Source organism: Xenopus tropicalis, chromosome 3, assembly GCF_000004195.4.
Source record: "Xenopus tropicalis strain Nigerian chromosome 3, UCB_Xtro_10.0, whole genome shotgun sequence".
Taxonomy (NCBI): Eukaryota; Metazoa; Chordata; class Amphibia; order Anura; family Pipidae; genus Xenopus; species Xenopus tropicalis.
In genome coordinates this window covers 135861545-135883850 of record NC_030679.2, presented here as the reverse complement: position 1 = coordinate 135883850, position 22306 = coordinate 135861545, and the positions used below count along the sequence as shown (strand labels likewise).

General features: G+C 43.1%; 1 protein-coding gene and 1 non-coding gene across 6 annotated transcripts; both read left to right on the top strand.

The window, feature by feature from the left end:
* The first annotated feature begins 1140 nt into the window (after positions 1–1140).
* trnae-cuc lies at positions 1141–1212 on the top strand. The gene has a single exon. It is a non-coding gene; the product is annotated as a tRNA-Glu (tRNA).
* Positions 1213–1489: 277 nt separating this feature from the next.
* On the top strand, positions 1490–20899 carry LOC100494969 (CD209 antigen-like protein E). Of its 5 annotated transcripts, none has more exons than XM_031899377.1 (10): positions 1490–1561; positions 4469–4586; positions 7072–7179; positions 7375–7434; positions 9343–9423; positions 10390–10464; positions 12914–12961; positions 14573–14715; positions 19339–19466; positions 20590–20899. In XM_031899377.1, the coding sequence occupies exons 2-10, from the start codon at positions 4520–4522 to the stop codon at positions 20720–20722; spliced, it is 843 nt and encodes a 280-aa protein (XP_031755237.1). In that variant the 5' UTR covers positions 1490–1561; positions 4469–4519; the 3' UTR covers positions 20723–20899. The 5 variants fall into 5 exon arrangements, with proteins under 5 accessions (XP_031755237.1, XP_031755236.1, XP_002933935.2 ...); XM_031899375.1 differs by lacking the exon at positions 1490–1561 and adding an exon at positions 4134–4246; XM_018092530.2 differs by lacking the exon at positions 1490–1561 and adding an exon at positions 4145–4246 and having other exon boundaries at positions 14576–14715.
* Positions 20900–22306: the final 1407 nt, after the last annotated feature.

Below are 22306 nucleotides of genomic sequence, written 5' to 3'. Positions count from 1 at the left end.
AGAATAGGGGATACTATAGGGGTACATAGCAGAATAGGGGGTACTATAGGGGGTACATAGCAGAATAGGGGGTACTATAGGGGTACATAGCAGAATAGGGGGTACTATAGGGGTACATAGCAGAATAGGGGGTACTATAGGGGGTACATAGCAGAATAGGGGGTACTATAGGGGTACATAGCAGAATAGGGGGTACTATAGGGGTACATAGCAGAATAGGGGGTACTATAGGGGTACATAGGAGAATAGGGGGGTACTATAGGGGTACATAGCAGAATAGGGGGTACTATAGGGGTACATAGCAGAATAGGGGGTACTATAGGGGTACATAGGAGAATAGGGGGTACTATAGGGGTACATAGCAGAATAGGGGGTACTATAGGGGTACATAGCAGAATAGGGGGTACAATAGGGGTACATAGCAGAATAGGGGGTACTATAGGGGTACATAGGAGAATAGGGGGTACTATAGGGGTAATAGCAGAATAGGGGGTACTATAGGGGTACATAGGAGAATAGGGGGTACTATAGGGGTACATAGCAGAATAGGGGGTACAATAGGGGTAATAGCAGAATGGGACAAAAAGCCAAAGTTTAGCATGGGGGTGAATGTGTGTGGGCAGTGCAGGTTAATGCAGGTATATAGTTATATTTAGCGGAATACAGACATTAAAAGCTGGTAGTGACTTTACAGAGGAGCCGCTCACTGCGTTGTAGCTACTTGGAAAAACGCTAGGCAGAGCCAATACCGGACATAATCAAGGACAATAAAGAAAGCATGGCGCTTACTCGGCTTTATCTCTCTGCCCCCAGCGCCTCTCTGTACAGCCGCTCCCTGCCCAAGAACCGGCCCCAACCGGCCCCAACCGGCCCGCCCATACCATAACCGTCCCGCTCATACCATAACCGTCCCGCTACTACAAACCGGAAGTACAGTGTTGCGCACCTTATCAAGCGCCTTCCGCCCAACTGTTTCTCCACACCAACTGCAGGAAGTGCCTGTTCTCTGCTATTTTTGTTTGGCTGCAGGATTTCTATTGTATTTTGTGACATTTTTGCATAACTCCGCACCAAAAAAAAAATAAAAAATGAAATTATATGTAATGTTCAAATATTAGTACTTTGGAGAATTGTGATAGTTCCCTGGTGGTCTAGTGGTTAGGATTCGGCGCTCTCACCGCCGCGGCCCGGGTTCGATTCCCGGTCAGGGAAGCTGATTTTTATTTCTCCTTATGTTGGTGTGTCAGTGAATGCGGAAATATATTAATCTGCTTCCCTCAGTGGGCTAAATGCACATCTTCCACAATGCAGCCTTTTTTCTTCATAATTCCAACTTCCTTGCGGTTAGGGTCACCAACCTACCGACATTTTACTGGCCTAGCTGATAAAACACCTGCCAAGGCGGGGGCTGGTATTACAAATTTACCAGCAATGTAATTGTAAGCCCCTGGCCCTCCCTTTATTTGCCCCCAAAAACCCGGTGGGCCCCGGCGGGCGAGATCCCATCCCCCCAGGGGGTTGATCCCGCGATCCGCCGCCTGCCTCCCATGACGCGCCGCAGGTAAGTTTCTTTTAGGATCGCTCGGGGGAAGGGGTCTGAGGGTGTTGGGGGTATTTGCGTGGGGGGAGGGCATGAAGGCGGCAGGGGCCATTGGGGGGTGTAGGGGCCCCTGAGGCAGAAGCACCGTTGGGCCCTGCACCCCCCAGTCCGACCCTGCCCTCCCGCACTGTAGCTCTGCCCCTTTTGCCTCACATTCCTGCTCTTTTGGTTTCACTGCCCCGCCTTCTTTTCTTCCCGCCCCACACTGGGCGGTAAAACATTTTTAAAAAGGTGGCAACCCTACTTGTGGTTTCCAGGGGTATATGCTTTTGCCACAATTACAAATGATGTGTTAAAAGTGACATAATTACAATTGCATTTTGTTGTGCAATTTTCAAAGTCCATTTGGCATTATTTCTGGTGTGAGGGCGACATACTGCACCTAAAGGCACAGGCCTGGAGCTACTACCACCTCTGAGCAAGGCAGTAGCTCCAGGGTAAGTAAAAGAACCCTAATGCCTGTCCATATATATGGGCACTCAGTGTTGGACTGGGCCAGCAGGACACTGGGAAAAAAAACATGTTGGGCCTTACAGCGCCCCTTCCGATCCAGGCCTGCTCCACCACCACCGGAAACTGTGAGCACCAGTAGCGTTGCCACCTTTTTTGCCTTAAATACCAGCCTTTAGGTTGGAAAGGAAGGGCAAGCTGTGATGTGACAAGGGGCAGGAAAATGGGCAGGCTAGGCTGGGGATTGAGTGGATGGGGGGGAAAAGTGGGTGGTGAAGATGGTGGGCTCTTTATAAAGAGGGGTTAATGGGAGTGAGGGAGAAATAATAGAAAGTTTTGCCACCTTTACAAATTTACTGGCGGATATATTGCTGGGAAATTTGTAATACCAGCACTGGCCCTTGTGGCAATATGCTTACTCAGCCAGTCAAATACCAGCTGGGTGGCAACCCTAGGCACCAGCAGGAGGGAGGGGATACCCAAAAGTGTAGCAGCTCCTGACTGGGGTAGGGGGCCCCAAGTGGCATTCATTTACAAACCTGGGACATTTGCAGACACAAATTTTTATGGGGGGCTCAAGTTCAACATAAGAAATGCAGCTGGAGGCAACTGGAAGTGAGTTTTTCTCTCTGTAGTTGTAGGGCTTTGATAGCACGTGGGGTACAATGTACAAGGCACAGTCTAGGAGACCAAATCTATGTTTTTTTAATCAATTTACAAACCAGAGACCAATGCCTCAGAAAACAGGAAAATAACAGTTTCCTGCTGTTTTGAGAGATATTTAGTAAAACAGCTACATTGGCAAGATTTTTCATCCAAGGGAACAGACAAACAGGAGCCGTTCATACTAAACATGCAGGGGCAGCAGATTGAATCAAGGCAAAAAGTGTGATACCTAGAAATTCACAGGGCAAACAACTATAGATTTTTGGGGCCCAGTACAATGTCAGCACCCCTTTGTCCTGCCTACAGTAGATTGCTCTGCAGGAGTTGCCAGTTTGCAACATGTGGCCTATTTCCATCTGGTCAACCAACACAGATTTGAAATGCATCTCTGTTTGGAAACAATTTTACAATACAATGATGCCATGTTTTTGCACTTTGCACCCTGCCTTGCAACCTTAATTCAATGCTGCAGGTCTACAAAATAGTAACTGTTATTCAGCTTCATTATCTGTAGATATTTTCTGAAAGAATGATTCTGATGATGAGAGAGGAAAATGTTACTTTTTAATTTCATGGGTTTTGTATCATTGACAATGAGTTGAAAATTGCCTTCAAGTACCAGCTGGAGTCAAAACACTAAACTTGTGTCCAGGTAGGGTGCCTCAGCCTAAGCTAAACCATTTCTTTGAATGGAGTCATAGGCAAGTCTAGATTTGAGATAAGACCATTTAGGCCAGGCCTACGTCTGTAAGAAGTTGGTGGAGGCCACACGAAGGACTTTGCGGAAGATTCAAATAGCTGTCAGACTCATCCCCACCAGTCCACAATAGTAACATAGTAAGTTATGTTAAAAAAAGACACACGTCCATCATGTTCAACCATAATGCCTATATATAACCTGCCTAACTGCTAGTTGACCCAGAGGAAGGCGAAAAACCACATCTGAAGCCTCTCTAATTTGCCGCAGAGGGGAAAAAATGGCTTCCTGACTCCAAGATGGCAATCGAACCGGTCCCTGGACCAACTTGTGACCAATGTGGCATCATTGCTTGCAAATCAAGCAAAAACAGGTGGGGTTGGTACACGCTGTGGCATATCCTGTCCCCAGTGGATGGTTGCAGAGTCGTTGGGTCTCCAGAGACAACTCCAGATTAAGGTTGCCACCTTTCCTGGGAAAAATAGCTGTCAGACTCATTCCCACCAGTCCACAATAGTAACATAGTAAGTTATGTTAAAAAAGACGCACGTCCATCATGTTCAACCATAATGCCTATATATAACCTGCCTAACTGCTAGTTGATCCAGAGGAAGGCGAAAAACCCCTTCTGAAGCCTCTCTAATTTGTTGCAGAGGGGAAAAAAATCCTTCCTGACTCCAAGATGGCAATCGGACCAGTCCCTGGACCAACTTGTGACCAATGTGGCTTCATTGCTTGCAAACCAAGGTGGGGTTGGTACACGCTGTGGAATATCCTGTCCCCAGTGGATGGTTGCAGAGTCGTTGAGTCTCCAGAGACAACTCCAGACTAAGGTTGCCACCTTTCCTGGGAAAAATATATTTTTATGTTAATTCCCTATTAATAACATTTTCATCAAGCATCATCCAGGTGAAAATCCTACTCCAGATTGAGGATCCCTACCCTGATGCATAGACCTCTGAGGGTTTTTTTTTCTCACTGTCTTTGTATAAAACCTCTGATTTAGACCAAAAAAATGTAGGGAAGTTCTATATCTGCTTCATTTCCCTTTCCAGCAAAATAGAAGCACAGTCAGCTCAGTTTGTGCAAACACTTTGTATCCTGCCATGGACTCTGATAGCATCAGCTTGGAGATCAATATGGAGAGAACCCACAGTAACATGATGTGCTCAGGTAACCATCGATTTATACCGTGTGTCTTGTGAATAGAATGTTGATAGTCAGTATTATAATGGAGGTGCTCAGATCATATAGTTTTATGAAACAAGGAAAGAATAGAACTCTTCTTCAAAAGGAGAAGGAAAGGTATGATCACTCGGGGTGCAAAATGTTAGGCACTTACCTGATCCCCTGGGTCAGTGCCTGTTAGCAGAAAACTGTTCTGGGGTACCTATGAGCGAGTTATCCTCTTCCATCTTCTGTCTTTGAGTGAATAGCTGAACTTTAACAAAAACATTTGGCAACCCCCCCAGTGATTGTACCTTTCCCTCTCCTTTAATTCAGAAACATATTGACACATGCCGGTACTTTTTTGTTATGAACATACTGGCACCTATAGTAAATCAGGCTTTCCTTGTCCTTTAATGGAAAAAGTTGTAAATGAGCAGATATTGTAGGACATGGTTGGCCTTCTGTGCCAAATAAGTAGTTCAGTTTGCCCCACTAGTGTTGTTATTATGGTTTTTAACACATATATTTCTATATTCTTTGCACCTCGATTGATAATGTTAATCTTAATTGAATTAAGTGAAAGGGGGTATCTTTTGTTTTTTTTAACACCAGTGTATGATTTTCATCAGCATGATGAATTAAAAGGGGTAATTAAAAAGAGGGGTTATATCCAGAAATTGAGGAGTTATAGCGGGGTTTTTTAATGAGCAATAGGAGGGGGTTATATGGAGCAATGGGAAGAGTTATAGGGAGGGGTTATATGGAGCAATAGGAGGAGTTATAGGGAGGGGTTATATGGAGCAATAGGAGGAGTTATAGGGAGGGGTTATATGGAGCAATAGGAGGAGTTATAGGGAGGGTTATATGGAGCAATAGGAGGAGTTATAGGGAGGGGTTATATGGAGCAAAATGAGTTATAGAGAGGGTTACATGAAGCAATAGGAGGAGTTATAGGGAGGGGTTATATGGAGCAATAGGAGGAGTTATAGGTAGGGTTATATGGAGCAATAGAAGGAGTTATAGGAAGGGGTTATATGGAGCAATAGGAGGAGGTATAGGGAGGGGTTATATGGAGCAATGGGAAGAGTTATAGGGAGGGGTTATATGGAGCAATGGGAGGAGTTATAGGGAGGGGTTATATGGAGCAATAGAAGGAGGTATAGGGAGGGGTTATATGGAGCAATGGGAAGAGTTATAGGGAGGGGTTATATGGAGCAATGGGAGGAGTTATAGGGAGGGGTTATATGGAGCAATAAGTGGAGTTATAGGGAGGGGTTATATGGAGCAATAGGAGGTGATTTAGAGAAGGTTATATGGAGCAATAGGAGGAGTTATAGGGAGGAGTTATATGGAGCAATAGGAGGAGTTATAGGGAGGGGTTATATGGATCAATAGGAGGAGTTATAGAGAGGGTTATATGGAGCAATAGGAGGAGTTATATGGAGCAATAGGAGAAGTTATAGGGATGGATTATATGGAGCAATAGGAGGAGTTATAGAGAGGGTTATATGGAGCAATAGGAGGAGTTATAGGGAGGGGTTATATGGAGCAATGGAAGGAGTTATAGGGAGGGGTTATATGGAGCAATAGGAGGAGTTATAGGGAGGGTTATATGGAGCAATAGGAGGAGTTATATGGAGCAATAGGAGAAGTTATAGGGATGGATTATATGGAGCAATAGGAGGAGTTATAGGGAGGGGTTATATGGAGCAATAGGAGAAGATATAGGGAGGGGTTATATGGAGCAATAGGAGGAGTTATAGGGAGGGGTTATATGGAGCAATGGGAGGAGTTATAGGGAGGGGTTATATGGAGCAATAAGTGGAGTTATAGGGAGGGGTTATATGGAGCAATAGGAGGTGATTTAGAGAAGGTTATATGGAGCAATAGGAGGAGTTATAGGGAGGAGTTATATGGAGCAATAGGAGGAGTTATAGGGAGGGGTTATATGGATCAATAGGAGGAGTTATAGAGAGGGTTATATGGAGCAATAGGAGGAGTTATATGGAGCAATAGGAGAAGTTATAGGGATGGATTATATGGAGCAATAGGAGGAGTTATAGAGAGGGTTATATGGAGCAATAGGAGGAGTTATAGGGAGGGGTTATATGGAGCAATGGAAGGAGTTATAGGGAGGGGTTATATGGAGCAATAGGAGGAGTTATAGGGAGGGTTATATGGAGCAATAGGAGGAGTTATATGGAGCAATAGGAGAAGTTATAGGGATGGATTATATGGAGCAATAGGAGGAGTTATAGGGAGGGGTTATATGGAGCAATAGGAGAAGATATAGGGAGGGGTTATATGGAGCAATAGGAGGAGTTATAGGGAGGGGTTATACGGAGCAATAGGAGGAGTTATAGGGAGGGGTTATATGGAGCAATAGGAGGAGTTATAGGGAGGGAATTTGTGGAGCCCTGCAGTATAAATACCATTTAAAGAGCTGCTATGTGTGCAGAAATGGGTCTTCCTTTTTTCTTTATTGCAGAGGAAGGACAGTCACATACAAAACGAAGGTTCATGTTGATGACCAATTGTTTACTTGGCTTTTCTTACGTACTCATCCTGGCCCTTTTTGTGATCATCTTATCCAAATGTCAGTAAGAATCTGTTGCATGAATTTTGTGTGAAATATCATGTTGTGTTATTAAATGATTGAATTAATGAATTTTATCTTTTGTTTTCCAACTTGTAATTGTTCAAATATAATTGCTGATTTGGTGCAATATTTATGACCTATGTTAGTAAAACAACCACTCCATTTAATTGATTGATTTATATATTTTATCAGCAATACCTGGATCTTCCAAGTCAGTGAACACAACTGAACTTACTTATTCCTGGAACAGCGGTAAGTCTTTTTGGGAGCAAAATTCTGTGATTAATATTTACAGAAAAAATATTTCTGGCAGATGTTATAAATGGCACTTAAAGGTCTTTACTAAAGGTACAGCATAGGAAAATGTAATGAAAAGTACAAAGTTATCAGGTATCGGACCCCTTATCCGGAAACCCATTATCCAGAAATTCCGAATTAGCTGTAACCCTTTCTTGGCACATTCACTAAATATTGGGCTGTATTTCCAGGAGATATGTGTTCTCAGAGTAATATTTATACTGGGAACTGGGAACAGTGCAGTGCATTCACCTAGTGGACACTGAGGAACACACCTCTAGGGGATTTCCACTAGGAAATAATCACACACGGGTTGCAGCAATATCAAACTTTATATAACTTTGAAATAGAAAGTAGAACAGCTTTAAGGATGACTGATAATCTTATGCTGAGGAACTTGTGTGGGCTATCCACGGCTGGCCCAGTCTCTGTACTTGCCCAGCCCCAACTTGGATCCAGATAGACCCCCAACCCTTTAAATCAGTTCAGTCCTTTCCCCAAGAGCTCTTTAGTCCCCCCAGGTGGCGCTACCTGCCCCAGAGTACCTTCCCCGCTGAATAGGGTGGCTGCTCCCACGTAGCAGGCAACCAGGCAATACCTGTTCACTCCAGGGGACACACACTGAGAGTTCCACAGAGGACTTTATACACCCTTGCAGCCCAGCACACTTTTATTCCTTTTAGTTTGAACTCACACAGTTTGTGCTGGCTGCTCACTCTGAGTCTCTCCCTCTGCCTTTATCCTACTATTTCAGTCTGAATGTTAGTTCTAGATCATTCCATTTAATTGTTCTTTGGAAGAAGACTAAAATCCAAATGCGTATAGCCAGCTTTAGGCAGTGCTCAATTCAAGAGAGGCAGATGTGGGGAGGCATATATGTGTCCGCCACTCCCTGTACCTTGTGCATTATTCAGCAGGCACAGCCCACACTGGGTCCCTGGCCAATGGTCAATATCAAATCTTCCACTTGACTTATGTGGGGGGGCAATGTGTCTGACAAGCCATGTCTTGGATGCCCCAGCTCCAACTCTGCTTCTCACTCTTCTAACTCTTCTCATCCAACATGGCCTGACTCTGGGCTAATGAGCCCAGAAGAACCCCTCTTTTAGAAGCAAACTGTCAGTATGATAATGTGGTGACTCCTTCAGTACAATTAAACATTCTTATGTCATTTATATTTATTGAGATTTAATGTAGTAGTATATATGTTGTTCGCTTCTGTATTCTGGTTTATGTATAACTTACTTTGATTAAAACAAGGAACATATTATAGCAAATTATTGAAAAGGGTGGGGACTTCTTAAAGGAGACATATTGGATAAATGGGAAAAGCGCTAATTTTGTAGGCAATTATGAATAATATACGGTGCTGGTTTCCCTTTGGGCTAAACATTAATCCTATCTGTAACAATGGCCCCTTTATTGGAGCTCCCTATAGATCCTATCACTTCTCTGTCAGAGTTTGAAATGGAGGGTTGGGCGTGTCCTAACGGTCCCTGCCAGTAGCACAGTAGGAGGGGGAGAGCCAATCACAGCCCTGCAATCACACAAGCACAGACAGGCTTCAGTTCTCTATCAGGTCAGCCTAGCTGCTGATTGGTTCCTATCCTACAGTGCAGGGTACGGAGGGCCGCCGGCTCCCCAGCTCATCCAGAGAATTCAGCCAGCAGGAAGTGGAACAGATGGGCGGGGCTAGTGGGGTTTTGGGGGAATTTCTCAATAAATCAGTCTGAAATACAACTTTTTTAAGCACAATCCTTCTATATCTAGAGGAGTATAATTCCCTGGTACAATTAATTAATTTTTATAGGATATGTCTCCTTTAAGGCACAAGTTCATAAATTTGATCTCTCATTCTCTTAGCTTCAGTTTGGGCTATTGGCAGCAAAAATGGATCACAGAGTGCAGAACTCACCCTGGAAATTGAAAAGTTGAAAAGAGAAGGTATGAAACGTCTCCTTAAAAGGAGTAGGAAAGTTAAAATCACTGGGTGCCAAATGTTAGATACCCCCCCCCAGTGATAGTACTGAGTTACCTGATACCCTGGGCCCATGCCCCTGTCAGCAGAAAACTACACCGGCTTGGGGTAGATGCACGTGAGCGATCCTCTTTCTCCTGTCTTCTTTCTTCCTGATTCTGGGGCTGAAACTTGCACAGTACAGTGAAAAAGCTGACTTTTTGTTAAATTCAGCATTTCTTCTATAGAAGAAAGAATAGGATCACTCACTCCCAGGTACCCCGGGCCTGTGCAGATTTCTGACTTTCGGATCGGCAATACGATATTATCGTGACTAATACGATTGTTTCGTAAGCATTTTCGTGATATTTGCGATCTTCAGAAATTATCGTATCCAATCCGAATTTTTCCCATTCGGGATTCAAACTCGTGTTTTAATGAATCGGCCCCCAAGTGTGTGGCCACTTGTGTTCTGCGCATAAGACAATAAAACCTATTCCTACAAGTACAACAGTCATACTTATCCCCTTGGCCACCCAGCTTAGCTTTAGATAATGCACTAAAGCAGTGCTGGGCCAGTTATTCCTCATGTTGTGTCTATGGAGCACTTAAACAGGAGGATATATTATTATTTATTATTAACATTTATTTATAAAGCGCCAACATATTCTGCAGCGCTGTACAATAAGTGTAACTCATACAGAGTAACATATAAAGCAATCAATAACAATTAAAAGAGGTGAAGGGAGCCCTGCCCAAAAGAGCTTACAATCTACATATATAAAAATCCGTTAAAGGGCTTTCAGTTGGATAGGCCTATAATGTACACATAGAAGATGGGTAAAAATTGGGAAAAGGGATACATCAGATGCATATGCTACTAAAAATATCTGTTCCATGGTGTTGTTTCAAACATGCCTCTAACATACGTCTGCTGTCTGGATATATTTCAGTTCACGACATCAGTACAAGGACAGAAACTGAATGGGCCAACATCACCTTAAATATGGAGAAACTACAAGATGAAGGTTTGAGGAAAATGTGCCCAGTATTTGTTTGTCTGTGGCAGTATCTAGTAGAACTAAGTCTAAAACAACAGTCTGGCATAAATGGCCTCCTTTACACCTCTTTCAAACCATCTGTCTTCTTGGTCCAAAATATGCACATTACTGTCCTCAAAGCAGTGTCCTCTTTTCTTGGATGTAGATAGACTGCTGAGTCTTGTATAATAGAGATGTAGCGAACCTCACAAAAAAAGTTTGCGAACTTCTGCCAAAAAGTGCGAACTTTTGCGAACTTTGCGAACCCCATAGACTTCAATGAGAAGGTGAACTTTAAAACCTAGAAAAGCCATTTCTGGCCAGAAAACTGATTTTAAAGTTGTTTAAAGGGTGCCACGACCTGGACAGGGGCATGCAGGAGGGGGATCAAGGGCAAAAATTTCTCTGAAATGCTGTAAAGGGCAGAAATCACACTACATTTCTATACTTGTGTAATAAACTGCTTTAAAACGTCCGGCGTCTACATGCCAATCAAGTCGTGTAAAGGTTACAGCTGGTTCACACGCAAAGACAAAACGCCGCAGTAGTGGATACGGAATATATTATTGCTGGTGGAAAAACGTCGCTCAGGTGATTTTATTGCAATGCAATGTCACTGCTGTGTGTAACATGTTTGGTTGGTGCTGGGGGTGAACTACTAGGAGCAGCACACCAGTCCCCAACACAGCTAGACTAATAGCACTGGGCTCTATAAATTACAGTAGCAAAGTAAATAAAAAAAAATTATGTGAATGTGTGGTTGGTGCTGGTGCACTACTATGTCTGTGTCCAACACACACAGACGGAGCTGCAGTACACAATGAAAAGAAGAGTAACAGTAATCAGAAAATAAAAGCAGTCCTTACAAGGACTATTGGGTTACAGCAGATGAGATCAGCAGGACAGCTGCCCACAGCAGCTACATACAGAGCAGTAGAAAGTAGATTACTAGTCAGCAAAGCTACCTAAACTGTCCCTTAAACCCCTGCACAGCTCTCTCCCTATGCTAACTCATCAAGCACACACAGGCAGAATGTAAAATGGCTGCTGGGCTTCGGTTTATATATGGAAGGGAGTGGTCCGGGGGTGGTCCAGGAGGGAGAGCTGCCTGATTGGCTGCCATGTATCTGCTGGCTCTGGGGTGAGAGGTCAAAATTTGGCTCCAGCTAAGGCGAACCCAAAATTGCGAACATTGCTAAAAGTTTGCAAACTTGCGAACACCCGATTTTGGTGCGAATTAGTTCGCTACATCTCTATTGTATAAGTCTGAGCACTCTTCACTACATTGGACAGTATAGACCACATTACTATTCATGTGCTTTGGTATAGGGTTTTTAGGGTGCACCAGCTTTTGTCTCAGGGTTGTTGGGTTTGAATAACACAGGAAAAAGTTTTTCTTAGGTTCCAGCAGCATATGGGACTTGGAAAAATGAACACCTGCCTCAATGAGAATCATGGGACCTCTGTGACTGGATCACACTTTCTTATACCTGTCAGTTTCAGCCAACACCTAACTGAATAAGTTCAATTGAACCATTGTGATTGGATGCCTGTGACTGTACTACCCTCAAGGGTTTAAATACCGGGGAATTCCCTACCAGTCAATTGAACTGAAGAAGCCACTCGGATGAGTGGTGAAAATTTTTCAAGAAAAGTCCAGTTGTTTTAGACTTAGTTCTACTAGCTACTGTATATCATGACCTGGATGAATGACAATCTTCATAAACATATTTGTGTATGGCACATTTAAAAAAGATACATCACATGTGCTTGTTTTGTCCATGTTTGTTACATGGATGCTTTCATGACAACTGGGGGAAGAGCCTCTATCAATAATCATGAGGCCCCATGCTACTAATTTAGCACTCTGCCAGGGACCTCAGTTATTATACCACTGGTGGTCACCGGGTCTGCCAACAAGTAAAATGGGATCCCAATAAACACAGTCCTTACATGCATGGGCCATAGCCATGATTAACCCCAGCCACTCCCCAGTTATGCCGACACCCACCTATGATCCATATACAGTAAACCCTGTCCACTCGCCCACAAGCTCCACCCCTTTGCAACCTAGGAACCATGCTATTCCATCTTGGGGTCCCTTTCTGCCACAGGGCCCCTGGCTGCAGTACCCTAAATATATTTCCCTGACTGGGGACTCTATTCGTTAAGAATTACAAATCCAGATGTTGAATCGAATTTTATGGATTATTAATTGCTGTTGTATTATAAAATATCTTTACTATAGTTTGGGTATGTATTTATAGCTGTGACAGATCACCTTTAAGAAAAAGGCATGGAGGTTAAAAAATGGAATATATATAATAAATTAATATATATATGTACTGTGTATGTTTTATTTATTGATATGATCTATTTTGCAGTTATATAGAATGTACAATAAAATATAACTGTAAGTGGGTTGTTTTTTTTGCAGTTGCTGAACTTACCAAGAAGATGAGAGAGCAGAAAACACTTCCAACATGTAAGGTTGTTTAAAACACTTGTTTCTTAAACTATTTAGCAGAAAGATTATGATGGTAAGTGTCTGAACTAATCAAATAAGATAAACACATTGCACACAAGGCATTTGTTCTGCTGGCGGAAAAACAGTAGATTTCAAGCCCAAAATGCACATTTTTGTGCCAAATTTCCAGCTGCCTCGCTGGTGGAAAATGGTCTCCCTTCACTTCTATGGCAGACAGGCTGAGTGGAAACAGGCATTTCTCTTCCCAGTGCCATTAGATGGTACAGGATGGAGTTTAGTTAGGTGCCCTGTGGCAGAGGCACAGAAACTATGGAGTCTTTCTGGCTACATAGTATGGGGCCCCATTATTTGTGATGGTGGCCCTGTCTCCATCTGTGAATACATGTTTGGAGAAGATGCCAATGGTCCTTACATGGTCTATGTCAGGGGTCCCCTTTCTTACTCGTGAGCCACAGTCAAATGTAAAAAGACTTGGGGAGCAACACAAGCACCATAAAAGTTCATGGAGGAGCCAAATAAGGGCTAAGATTGGCTATTAGGGCTATGCACCCTATCAGCTTACAGGGGCTTTATTTGCTAGGAAATCTTGTTTTTATTCAACCAAAACTTGCCCCCAAGTCAGGAATTCAAAAATAACTCCCTGGTTTGGGGGCACTGAGAGCAACATCCAAGGGGTTGGTGAGCAACATGTTGCCCCCGAGCCACTGGTTGGGGATCACTGGTCTATGTCCTGTCTCTAAAACAGAACAATGGAGTTCTAAGACACTTAAGATGGGGGAATAGCTGTGTACCTTATTCAATGTGCAGTGCAGTATCAGGGGGTGCTGGCCAGCCCTGTCCTTGCTGCCTGCAATTATGGGGCCACATTTGGACCATTGTACCGCAGTGGCCCATGGAAAAGCACAGATATAGTAATGTTTTAGCAATATTAAGACTTTTTTTTTAGCTGTTGTTGAACTAAAACTGCCTGAACCCACTTACATCCAAAAGTTGTTGAGAAAGCCTAGGAGCTGGGAATGAAAGAACAACAGCAGCTTCGGGAAACTGAGCAGAGTAGCAAAACAGCCGAAAGTAGGCAGAAAAACTTCAGGCCCCTATCTGCCCAATTGCCGCACTCAGGTCACAGCTCTGTTATCAATAAAAATGATGTATTTGAAACAGTGAACCAACTTAATTGCACAAAAGGAAATCCGATAGGATAATATAAAAAATATTAGTGTAAAGAGGCCTTTGGTCCCAGTGTAACTGCCTGGCTGGGTCTGGTGGTTAATGGAGACGGCCGGTATTTATTTACAGAAAAGATGGCAACCCTATGGTTACCCCTACTGCTGCCTGCCTGTTGTAACTGCACCTTAGATTCTGTCCTGCTTCTCCACCAGAAAATACAGTCACCTACATTTATAAACTGGACTAGGACCTCTGTATTCTAGTGACTCTGCCCCCCCTTAAGCTGTTCACTGGTTCGGTGTCAGCCTGTCAATCATGCTCATACATCAGTTGTACAGAGGTGCTTTATATTTATACAAATATAATCATAATTATATAATAATAATGCTTTTACACATTTATAAGTCTGTAAATGCCACTGTTAACTGTTCTCTCTCTCAGCAGCATCCTGTGACAATGACTGGCACTTACTTGGCGAGAGTTGCTATTACTTCTCAGTCACCAGTTCTGATTGGTTTAAAGCTCGGGCTTTTTGTAAAACAAAAGAAAGTGACTTGGTTGTAATTTCTACTGCCTTTGAGCAGGTAATACTTCTGTCTGATAGTACGTGAGAGTTTCTAACACTGTGACAATGTTTAGATATGTTGTAGGTGTATTTTCCAGAATATAGTACTGTTGGTACTGCAGCTAGGCTGACCTGATAGGAAACCAAAGTCTGTCTTTGCTTGTGTGAATGCAGGGCTGTGATTGGCTATCCCCCTACCACTGTGCTTCTTTAGCACTGACTACAAGATTGGAGGGGTTTTTCATTTATGCAATATGTCTTCTTCATACATGTAAGTATTAATAAAAATTATTATATTTGGTCATATATTTATAGAAAAAAATGATCCAATAACATATCTGCATGTGGCAAAAGTAAATCGTGCTCTCAGTATTTGGTGTGACCCCCTTGTGCAGCAAAAAGTGCAGCTAAACATTTGGGGTAACTGTTAATCAGTCCTGCACATCAACTCAACAACATTTTATTTGGTTTAAGGTCAAGACTTTGACTTGGCCATTCCAGAACATTTTACTTTTTTCTTCTTTAATCATTCTTTGGTAAAACGAATTGTGTGTTTAGGATCATTTCTGCGTGATCCACTGTCTCTTGAGATTCAGTTCACGGACAGACATTGACATTTTCCTTTAGAATTCTCTGGTATAGTTCAGAATTCATTGTTCCATTAATGATGGAAAGCCGTCCAGGCCCAGATGCAGGAAAACAGGCCCAAACCTGAACACTCCCACCGCCATATTTCACAGATGGAATCAGGTTCTTATGGTGGAATGCAGTGTTTTTATTTCTCCAAATGTAATGCTTCTCATTAAAGCCAAAAAGTTCTATTTTGGCTTTATCCATCCACAAAACCTTCTTGAAGTTTCATTCTGGTTTGTCCACATGATCTTCAGCAAACTATAGACAGTCAGCAATATTTTTGGGGGAGAGCAGTGACTTACTCCTTGCTACCCTGCCATACACAACATTGCTGTTCAGTGTCCTTCTGATGGTGGGCTCATGAACATTAACATTTGCCAGTGTAAGACAGGCCTTCAGTTGCTTAGAAGAAACCCTGGGTTCCTTTGTTACCTCTTGGACTATTAGACGCCTTGCAGTTGGAGTTATCTTTGGTGGTCGGCCACTTCTGGGTAGGGTAACAACAGTCTTTCATTTCCTCCATTTCTACACAATCTGTCTCACTGTTGATTGGTGGAGTCCAAACTCTTTAGAGATAGTCTTTTCCAGCTTTATAGGCATCAGCAACTCTTTTTCTGATGTCCTCAGTCACCTCCTTTTTTTGAACCATGATACACAAATGTGGATGCGTGATCAGGTGTCAGGACGGCTGTTGAATTGAGCCTGCAGGAGTTAACTGTCTGTGCGTGTTTGAAGAGCTTTGGACTGCAGGAGTTAACTGTCTGTTAATCTGTTAACTGTGGAAACTTTGGGCGAGTTCGGGACATTGCAGCGATTTACCTTCTAGCCGGTGGGATGGCATTGTGGGAAGATTAGTTGGCTGCGACAATGAAGATTTGTTGCGGGGCAACTGATTTCCCTGTGTGCCACTGTCCTAAGGATTTCTAGACCTTGGCAAGGGCCAATCATTACGAAGCATAGGTTTTTAAAGCCCAAATGTCCCTACCAGATCAATTTGGTTCCTGGAGTGATAAATGGTGTTGTTTGTAGTGAGTAAACCTTATTATTGTGAATATCGTTGGGTACAACTTGACTTGCTCAGGATATTCCGTCTGAATAACCCTTAACACTGACCTTCCTTAGTCTCTGGCTAAATTCTTCCTTAGTCTCTGGCTACTCACACCTGTTACTGTCAAGCAGCTGTCGGTGCTTCTCTGCCTGCAGTTGAACATTACAGCCTCTTAGAGCAGCTGTCGGTGCTTCTCTGCCTGCAGTTGAACATTACAGTCTCTTAGAGCAGCTGCCGGTGCTTCTCTGCCTGCAGTTGAACATTACAGTCTCTTAGAGCAGCTGCCTGCAGTTGAACATTACAGTCTCTTAGAGCAGCTGCCGGTGCTTCTCTACCTGCAGTTGAACGTTACAGTCTCTTAGAGCAGCTGCCGGTGCTTCTCTGCCTGCAGTTGAACGTTACAGTCTCTTAGAGCAGCTGCCGGTGCTTCTCTGCCTGCAGTTGAACGTTACAGTCTCTTAGAGCAGCTGCCGGTGCTTCTCTGCCTGCAGTTGAACATAACAGTCTCTTAGAGCAGCTGCCGGTGCTTCTCTGCCTGCAGTTGAACGTTACAGTCTCTTAGAGCAGCTCCCGGTGCTTCTCTGCCTGCAGTTGAACATTACAGTCTCTTAGAGCAGCTCCCGGTGCTTCTCTGCCTGCAGTTGAACATTACAGTCTCTTAGAGCAGCTCCCGGTGCTTCTCTGCCTGCAGTTGAACATAACAGTCTCTTAGAGCAGCTCCCGGTGCTTCTCTGCCTGCAGTTGAACGTTACAGCCTCTTAGAGCAGCTCCCGGTGCTTCTCTACCTGCAGTTGAACGTTACAGCCTCTTAGAGCAGCTCCCGGTGCTTCTCTACCTGCAGTTGAACGTTACAGCCTCTTAGAGCAGCTCCCGGTGCTTCTCTGCCTGCAGTTGAACATAACAGTCTCTTAGAGCAGCTCCCGGTGCTTCTCTGCCTGCAGTTGAACATTACAGCCTCTTAGAGCAGCTCCCGGTGCTTCTCTGCCTGCAGTTGAACGTTACAGTCTCTTAGAGCAGCTGCTCTCTTTATAACTGTCTCACTCCCAGCCAAACAGCTCTCTCGTGTAGTTTACAGTTCAGCCTGAGCACATTATCAATAGAGAGGGAGGGGGTACGAGTACTCAAAATTGCCTTCAGCCATAGGAGTCCTTTCAGCACATTGCTGGTTCTTAAATAAAACAGGGTCTTTCACTCACTAATTGTCATCCCATTGACTGAAAACACCAGACTCTGATTATATACGTATTCACTTACTTTTACCACACTGATATGTTATTGAATTCTTCTTCTTCTTCAATAAATACATGACCAAATATAAAAAATGTTTGTTTAATTAGGTTTATTTCATCTACTTTTAGGATGTGTTTGAAAATCAGATGATGTTTTAGGTCAAATTCATATAAAAATATTATTTTAAAGGGTTCACAAACTTTTGAGATCCACTGTGTATATATAGTGAAAATGTAGGGATATTATAAGTCACAGAGGAGTTCCATGACCATATAAAGGTATGAGGCCGAAGGCTGAGTGCTCTTATATATCTTATGGACATGGTGACTTATAATATCCTCATATTTTACAACAGGAGGTACAGTACATTATATATTATAATACAGGTATGGGACCTGTTATCCAGAATGCTCGGGACCTGGGGTTTTCCGGATAAGGGATCTTTCCATAATTTGGATCTCCATAAATTAAATCTCTTAAAAATCATTTAAATATAGAATAACCCCAATAAGGGGTAATTATATCTTAGTTGGGATCAAGTACAGGTACTGTTTTATTATTACAGAGAAAAGGGAATCATTTAACCATTAAATAAACCCAATAGGGCTGTTCTGCCCCCAATAAGGGGTAATTATACCTTAGTTGGGATCAAGTACAGGTACTGTTTTATTATTACAGAGAAAAGGGAATCATTTAACCATTAAATAAACCCAATAGGGCTGTTCTGCCCCAATAAGGGGTAATTATATCTTAGTTGGGATCAAGTACAGGTACTGTTTTATTATTACAGAGAAAAGGGAATCATTTAACCATGAAATAAACCCAATAGGGCTGTTCTGCCCCCAATAAGGGGTAATTATATCTTAGTTGGGATCAAGTACAGGTACTGTTTTATTATTACAGAGAAAAGGGAATCATTTAACCATGAAATAAACCCAATAGGGCTGTTCTGCCCCAATAAGGGGTAATTATATCTTAGTTGGGATCAAGTACAGGTACTGTTTTATTATTACAGAGAAAAGGGAAACATTTAACCATTAAATAAACCCAATAGGGCTGTTCTGCCCCCAATAAGGGGTAATTATATCTTAGTTGGGATCAAGTACAGGTACTGTTTTATTATTACAGAGAAAATGGAATCATTTAACCATTAAATAAACCCAATAGGGCTGTTCTGCCCCCAATAAGGGGTAATTATATCTTAGTTGGGATCAAGTACAGGTACTGTTTTATTATTACAGCGAAAAAGGAAATAATTTTTAAAAATTAGAATTATTTGCTTATAATAGAGGCTATGGGAGATGTCCTTTCCGTTATCCAGTTAAGGGATCCCATACCTGTACACAAGTTTCATTGAGTCATTGACAGAAATTACATCACTAAGCACCGATTATAACCAATGACATTGTACACATTCATATTGTATAGATGGGCAATATATATGGGCTTACACACTAATAAATATGCCCCTAAATTGTAGTGTGTTGGGGGTATCCCCTAAATGAGAAGGATCTGGGGATTTTTGTGGATAACAATCTTTGCAGTTCTAGTCAGTGTCATTCAGTGGCTACTAAAGCAAATAAAGTGCTGTCATGCATTAAAAAGGGCATTAACTGTGACAGGAGTGCCAATATCCAGTGTTTCCTGCTCCTAGGCTTATTAACATGCCTGTGACAAATCATCTTTCACTGTTGCTGTGTCCTATCTCTAACCCTCACATTATATCCTCAGACTGCCATCAATAATATTATAAAAGCAAAGGGACTGGAACTTACACGTTTTTGGATTGGCCTGACTGACATGAACAGTGAAGGCACGTGGGAATGGTTGGATGGAACCAACTATAATACAGCATTCAAGTATGTCTAACTGTTTTCCAAGGGTCTGTAGGAAAACTCTGTAGGAATTGAATTAATCATTTGAATTCTATAAAGAATTGTGGACATGGCCTGTGAGGCTGTATAGCTGGTGGTGTGGGCATTTGTTATTGGTCAGTTTGTAGATGGTTAAATGTTGGATTATGATGCAAAAATTATAAGCTTTTTCCCATTTCCAACAGTCCTGACCCAATAACTCTGGTTAATAGACTAGCAATGGTATATGGAATAACGAATAATCTCTGAGGACAGTAGTCTACATGGGGCAAAACATTCTCTGCTCCTCTCTATATATTTCCTAATATAATAATTAAGAAAATTGATTTGAAACACTAGCATGGTTAAGGAACCCCCCCCCCCCACAAAATGTACTGCATTGTAAAGTGGAATAGTTCTGTTGCATACATAGGGGCTAATTCATTAAAACACGAGTTCGAATCCCAAACGGGAAAAATTCGGATTGGATACGATAATTTCTGAAGATTGCAAATATCACGAAAATGCTTACGAAAAAATCGTATTAGTCCCGATTATATCGTATTGGCGATCCGAAATTACTCTGTATAACCCTCAGAATAACAAACCTTTTCTCCCTGCTTCCAGCTTTATTTTATTTTCCTATTAGAAGCAGCTGAATTGCAGCTCTTTTACTGACTTCCTTTTCTAGTGTGAAGCTCCATCCCCTGTTGCTTTCTGAGCCCTTCTTCTCTCTCCGACTATGAAGACCTTGAAGAGGTGCCTACTGGGCTCACTGCCCCTACTCCAATGTAAATCATTCAGGCATGCCCAGTAGGCACCTTTTGAAGTCATCAGCTGGAGAGAAAATGGGGTGGAGCTTTACATTAGACAAGGAAATAACTAAAAGAGCTGCAGTTCAGTTGCTTGTAATAGAGAAACAAAATAAATCTGCATGTAGGGATAAAGGTGTGTTATTCTGGGGGCTATAAAGTGACCATTAGGTGCCCACAGGCCAGGACTTTAGTTGGTGGCATGTATTCCTCACCTCTCTTTTGGTATATTATTGAGAGATCATAACAAATCAGGGACTGACACATGTTTTTAGGGGATGCATTATCCCAAGTATTTTCCTTATCTCCTGCTGCAGGTTCTGGAGAGCCGGGGAGCCCAATGATGCAGGCGGTAATGAAGACTGTGCTCACATTCGGACAAATGGGGAATGGAATGACGTGCACTGTACCTATGCTGAGTGCAATGCCATTTGTGAGAAGAAACTCTGAGCTGAAACCTATACAGGTCAATAATGCTTAGTAATATTCTGCCATTACACATGTGTAGCAAAGGCCTAACCTGGGCGTAACGGATAAATGGTATTTTAAAGGGACGCATTGTGTTAAAAACAATATTGTGCCGATTGATTACTGTATACGCATCTAAATATAGAAGGAATGTGCTTTGAAAGGTAGTGTGGCTGATTTATTGAAAATGTATCCAAAACCCTACTAGTCCCGCCCATCTGTTCCACTTCCTGCTGCTTCCTTTTCCAGGCTGTGCAGGGGGGCCGGCAGCACTCAGCACACTGCACTGTAGGATAGGAACCAATCAGCAGCTAGGCTGACCTGATAGGAAACCGAAGCCTGTCTTTGCTTGTGTGACTGCAGGGCTGTGATTGGCTCTCCCCCTCCTACTGTGCTTCTGGCAGGAACCGTTAGGACACACCCACCCCTCATTTGAAACACAGACAGGGACCTGAGAGGATCTATAGGGAGCTTCAATAAAGGGGTATTTTTTACAGAAATTTTTAGAGCACCATATATTATTCATAATTGCCTACAAGATTAGAGGTTTTTGTGTTTATCCTATATATTTCATTTAAAAGGAATAACTGAATTCACTAGATATTATAATAGGGAGTAGGGAGATAGGTTACAGAGAAAACACCACACTGTTTGATGAGGAGATTTTTCTTGGCCTCCATTCCTCACTGGGTTTTTTTCTAAAAATAGTTTCTGAGCTTTGCAATAGGAAAATGGCTTCACTCATGCCAACATACTCTTAGCTTCAGGGCAAGCTTGCCTATACTTTACCCAGCAGTACTCTGCAGGATCTAATGCTGGAATTCTCATCTCTCCATGGGCCCCACAGAACATGAGGGGCAGTGTGGGATCAGCAACGTTATCCTGCTCAGGGCCGGACTGGGGGGTGAAGGGCCCACCGGGGCTCCCACCCCAGAGGCCTTGCAGGTGCCCACGTCTATAGCCTCCCCCTAAACCCCCTCGCAGGGCCCTCCACCCGACGTCCTCCCCCGAGCGTGTAAAATTAACGTGTCTGGGCCCAGTGGCCCAGTCCGAACCTGATCCTGCTCCATGCACACTGGAATTCCAGTCCATAGGGCCAGGGTCGGACTGGGGGGTGCAGGACCCACAGGTGGTTCTGCCTCGGGAGGCCCTGCATCCCCCAATGGCCCCCCAGACCCCCCTTCCCACCTGTTAGATTAAACTTATGGTCAGTGCGTTGGGGAGGCGGGTGGGAGATCTGCAGCTCGGTATAGTGCCCTGTGGGGATTGGGTCTGGGCCGCCGGCGGCCACCAAGATTTTTCCCAGTGTCCCGGTGGCCCAGTCCAACCCTGCATAGGGCTTTTACATAGAAATGTATACAAGGAAATGTGTGCTCTGATAATGGAGCACAGAGTTGGGATTTTTACTGTATGTAGTTGTACTAGTGTTTGGCACACAAAGGAGGGGGGTTGTGTACGGCACAGAGTATCACCCCTTGATGGGGCATCACTGGGGAAGCAGGGTACAAGGGAGCCATGTACACATTGCCTGCTTATTGCAAGTATAAAGTGCAATCCTGTGGCTCT

What these genes read in the sequence shown, in the direction of transcription:
- LOC100494969 (XM_031899375.1), top strand. Translation starts at nt 4,202, where the DNA reads ATGGTTGCAGAGTCGTTGAGTCTCCAGAGACAACTCCAGACTAAG. An exon ending in TGTGATCATCTTATCCAAAT is followed by an intron (nt 7,180 to 7,374) that starts GTCAGTAAGAAT and finishes ATATTTTATCAG; the next exon opens with CAATACCTGGATCTTCCAAG. An exon ending in GGAGAAACTACAAGATGAAG is followed by an intron (nt 10,465 to 12,913) that starts GTTTGAGGAAAA and finishes TTTTTTTTGCAG; the next exon opens with TTGCTGAACTTACCAAGAAG.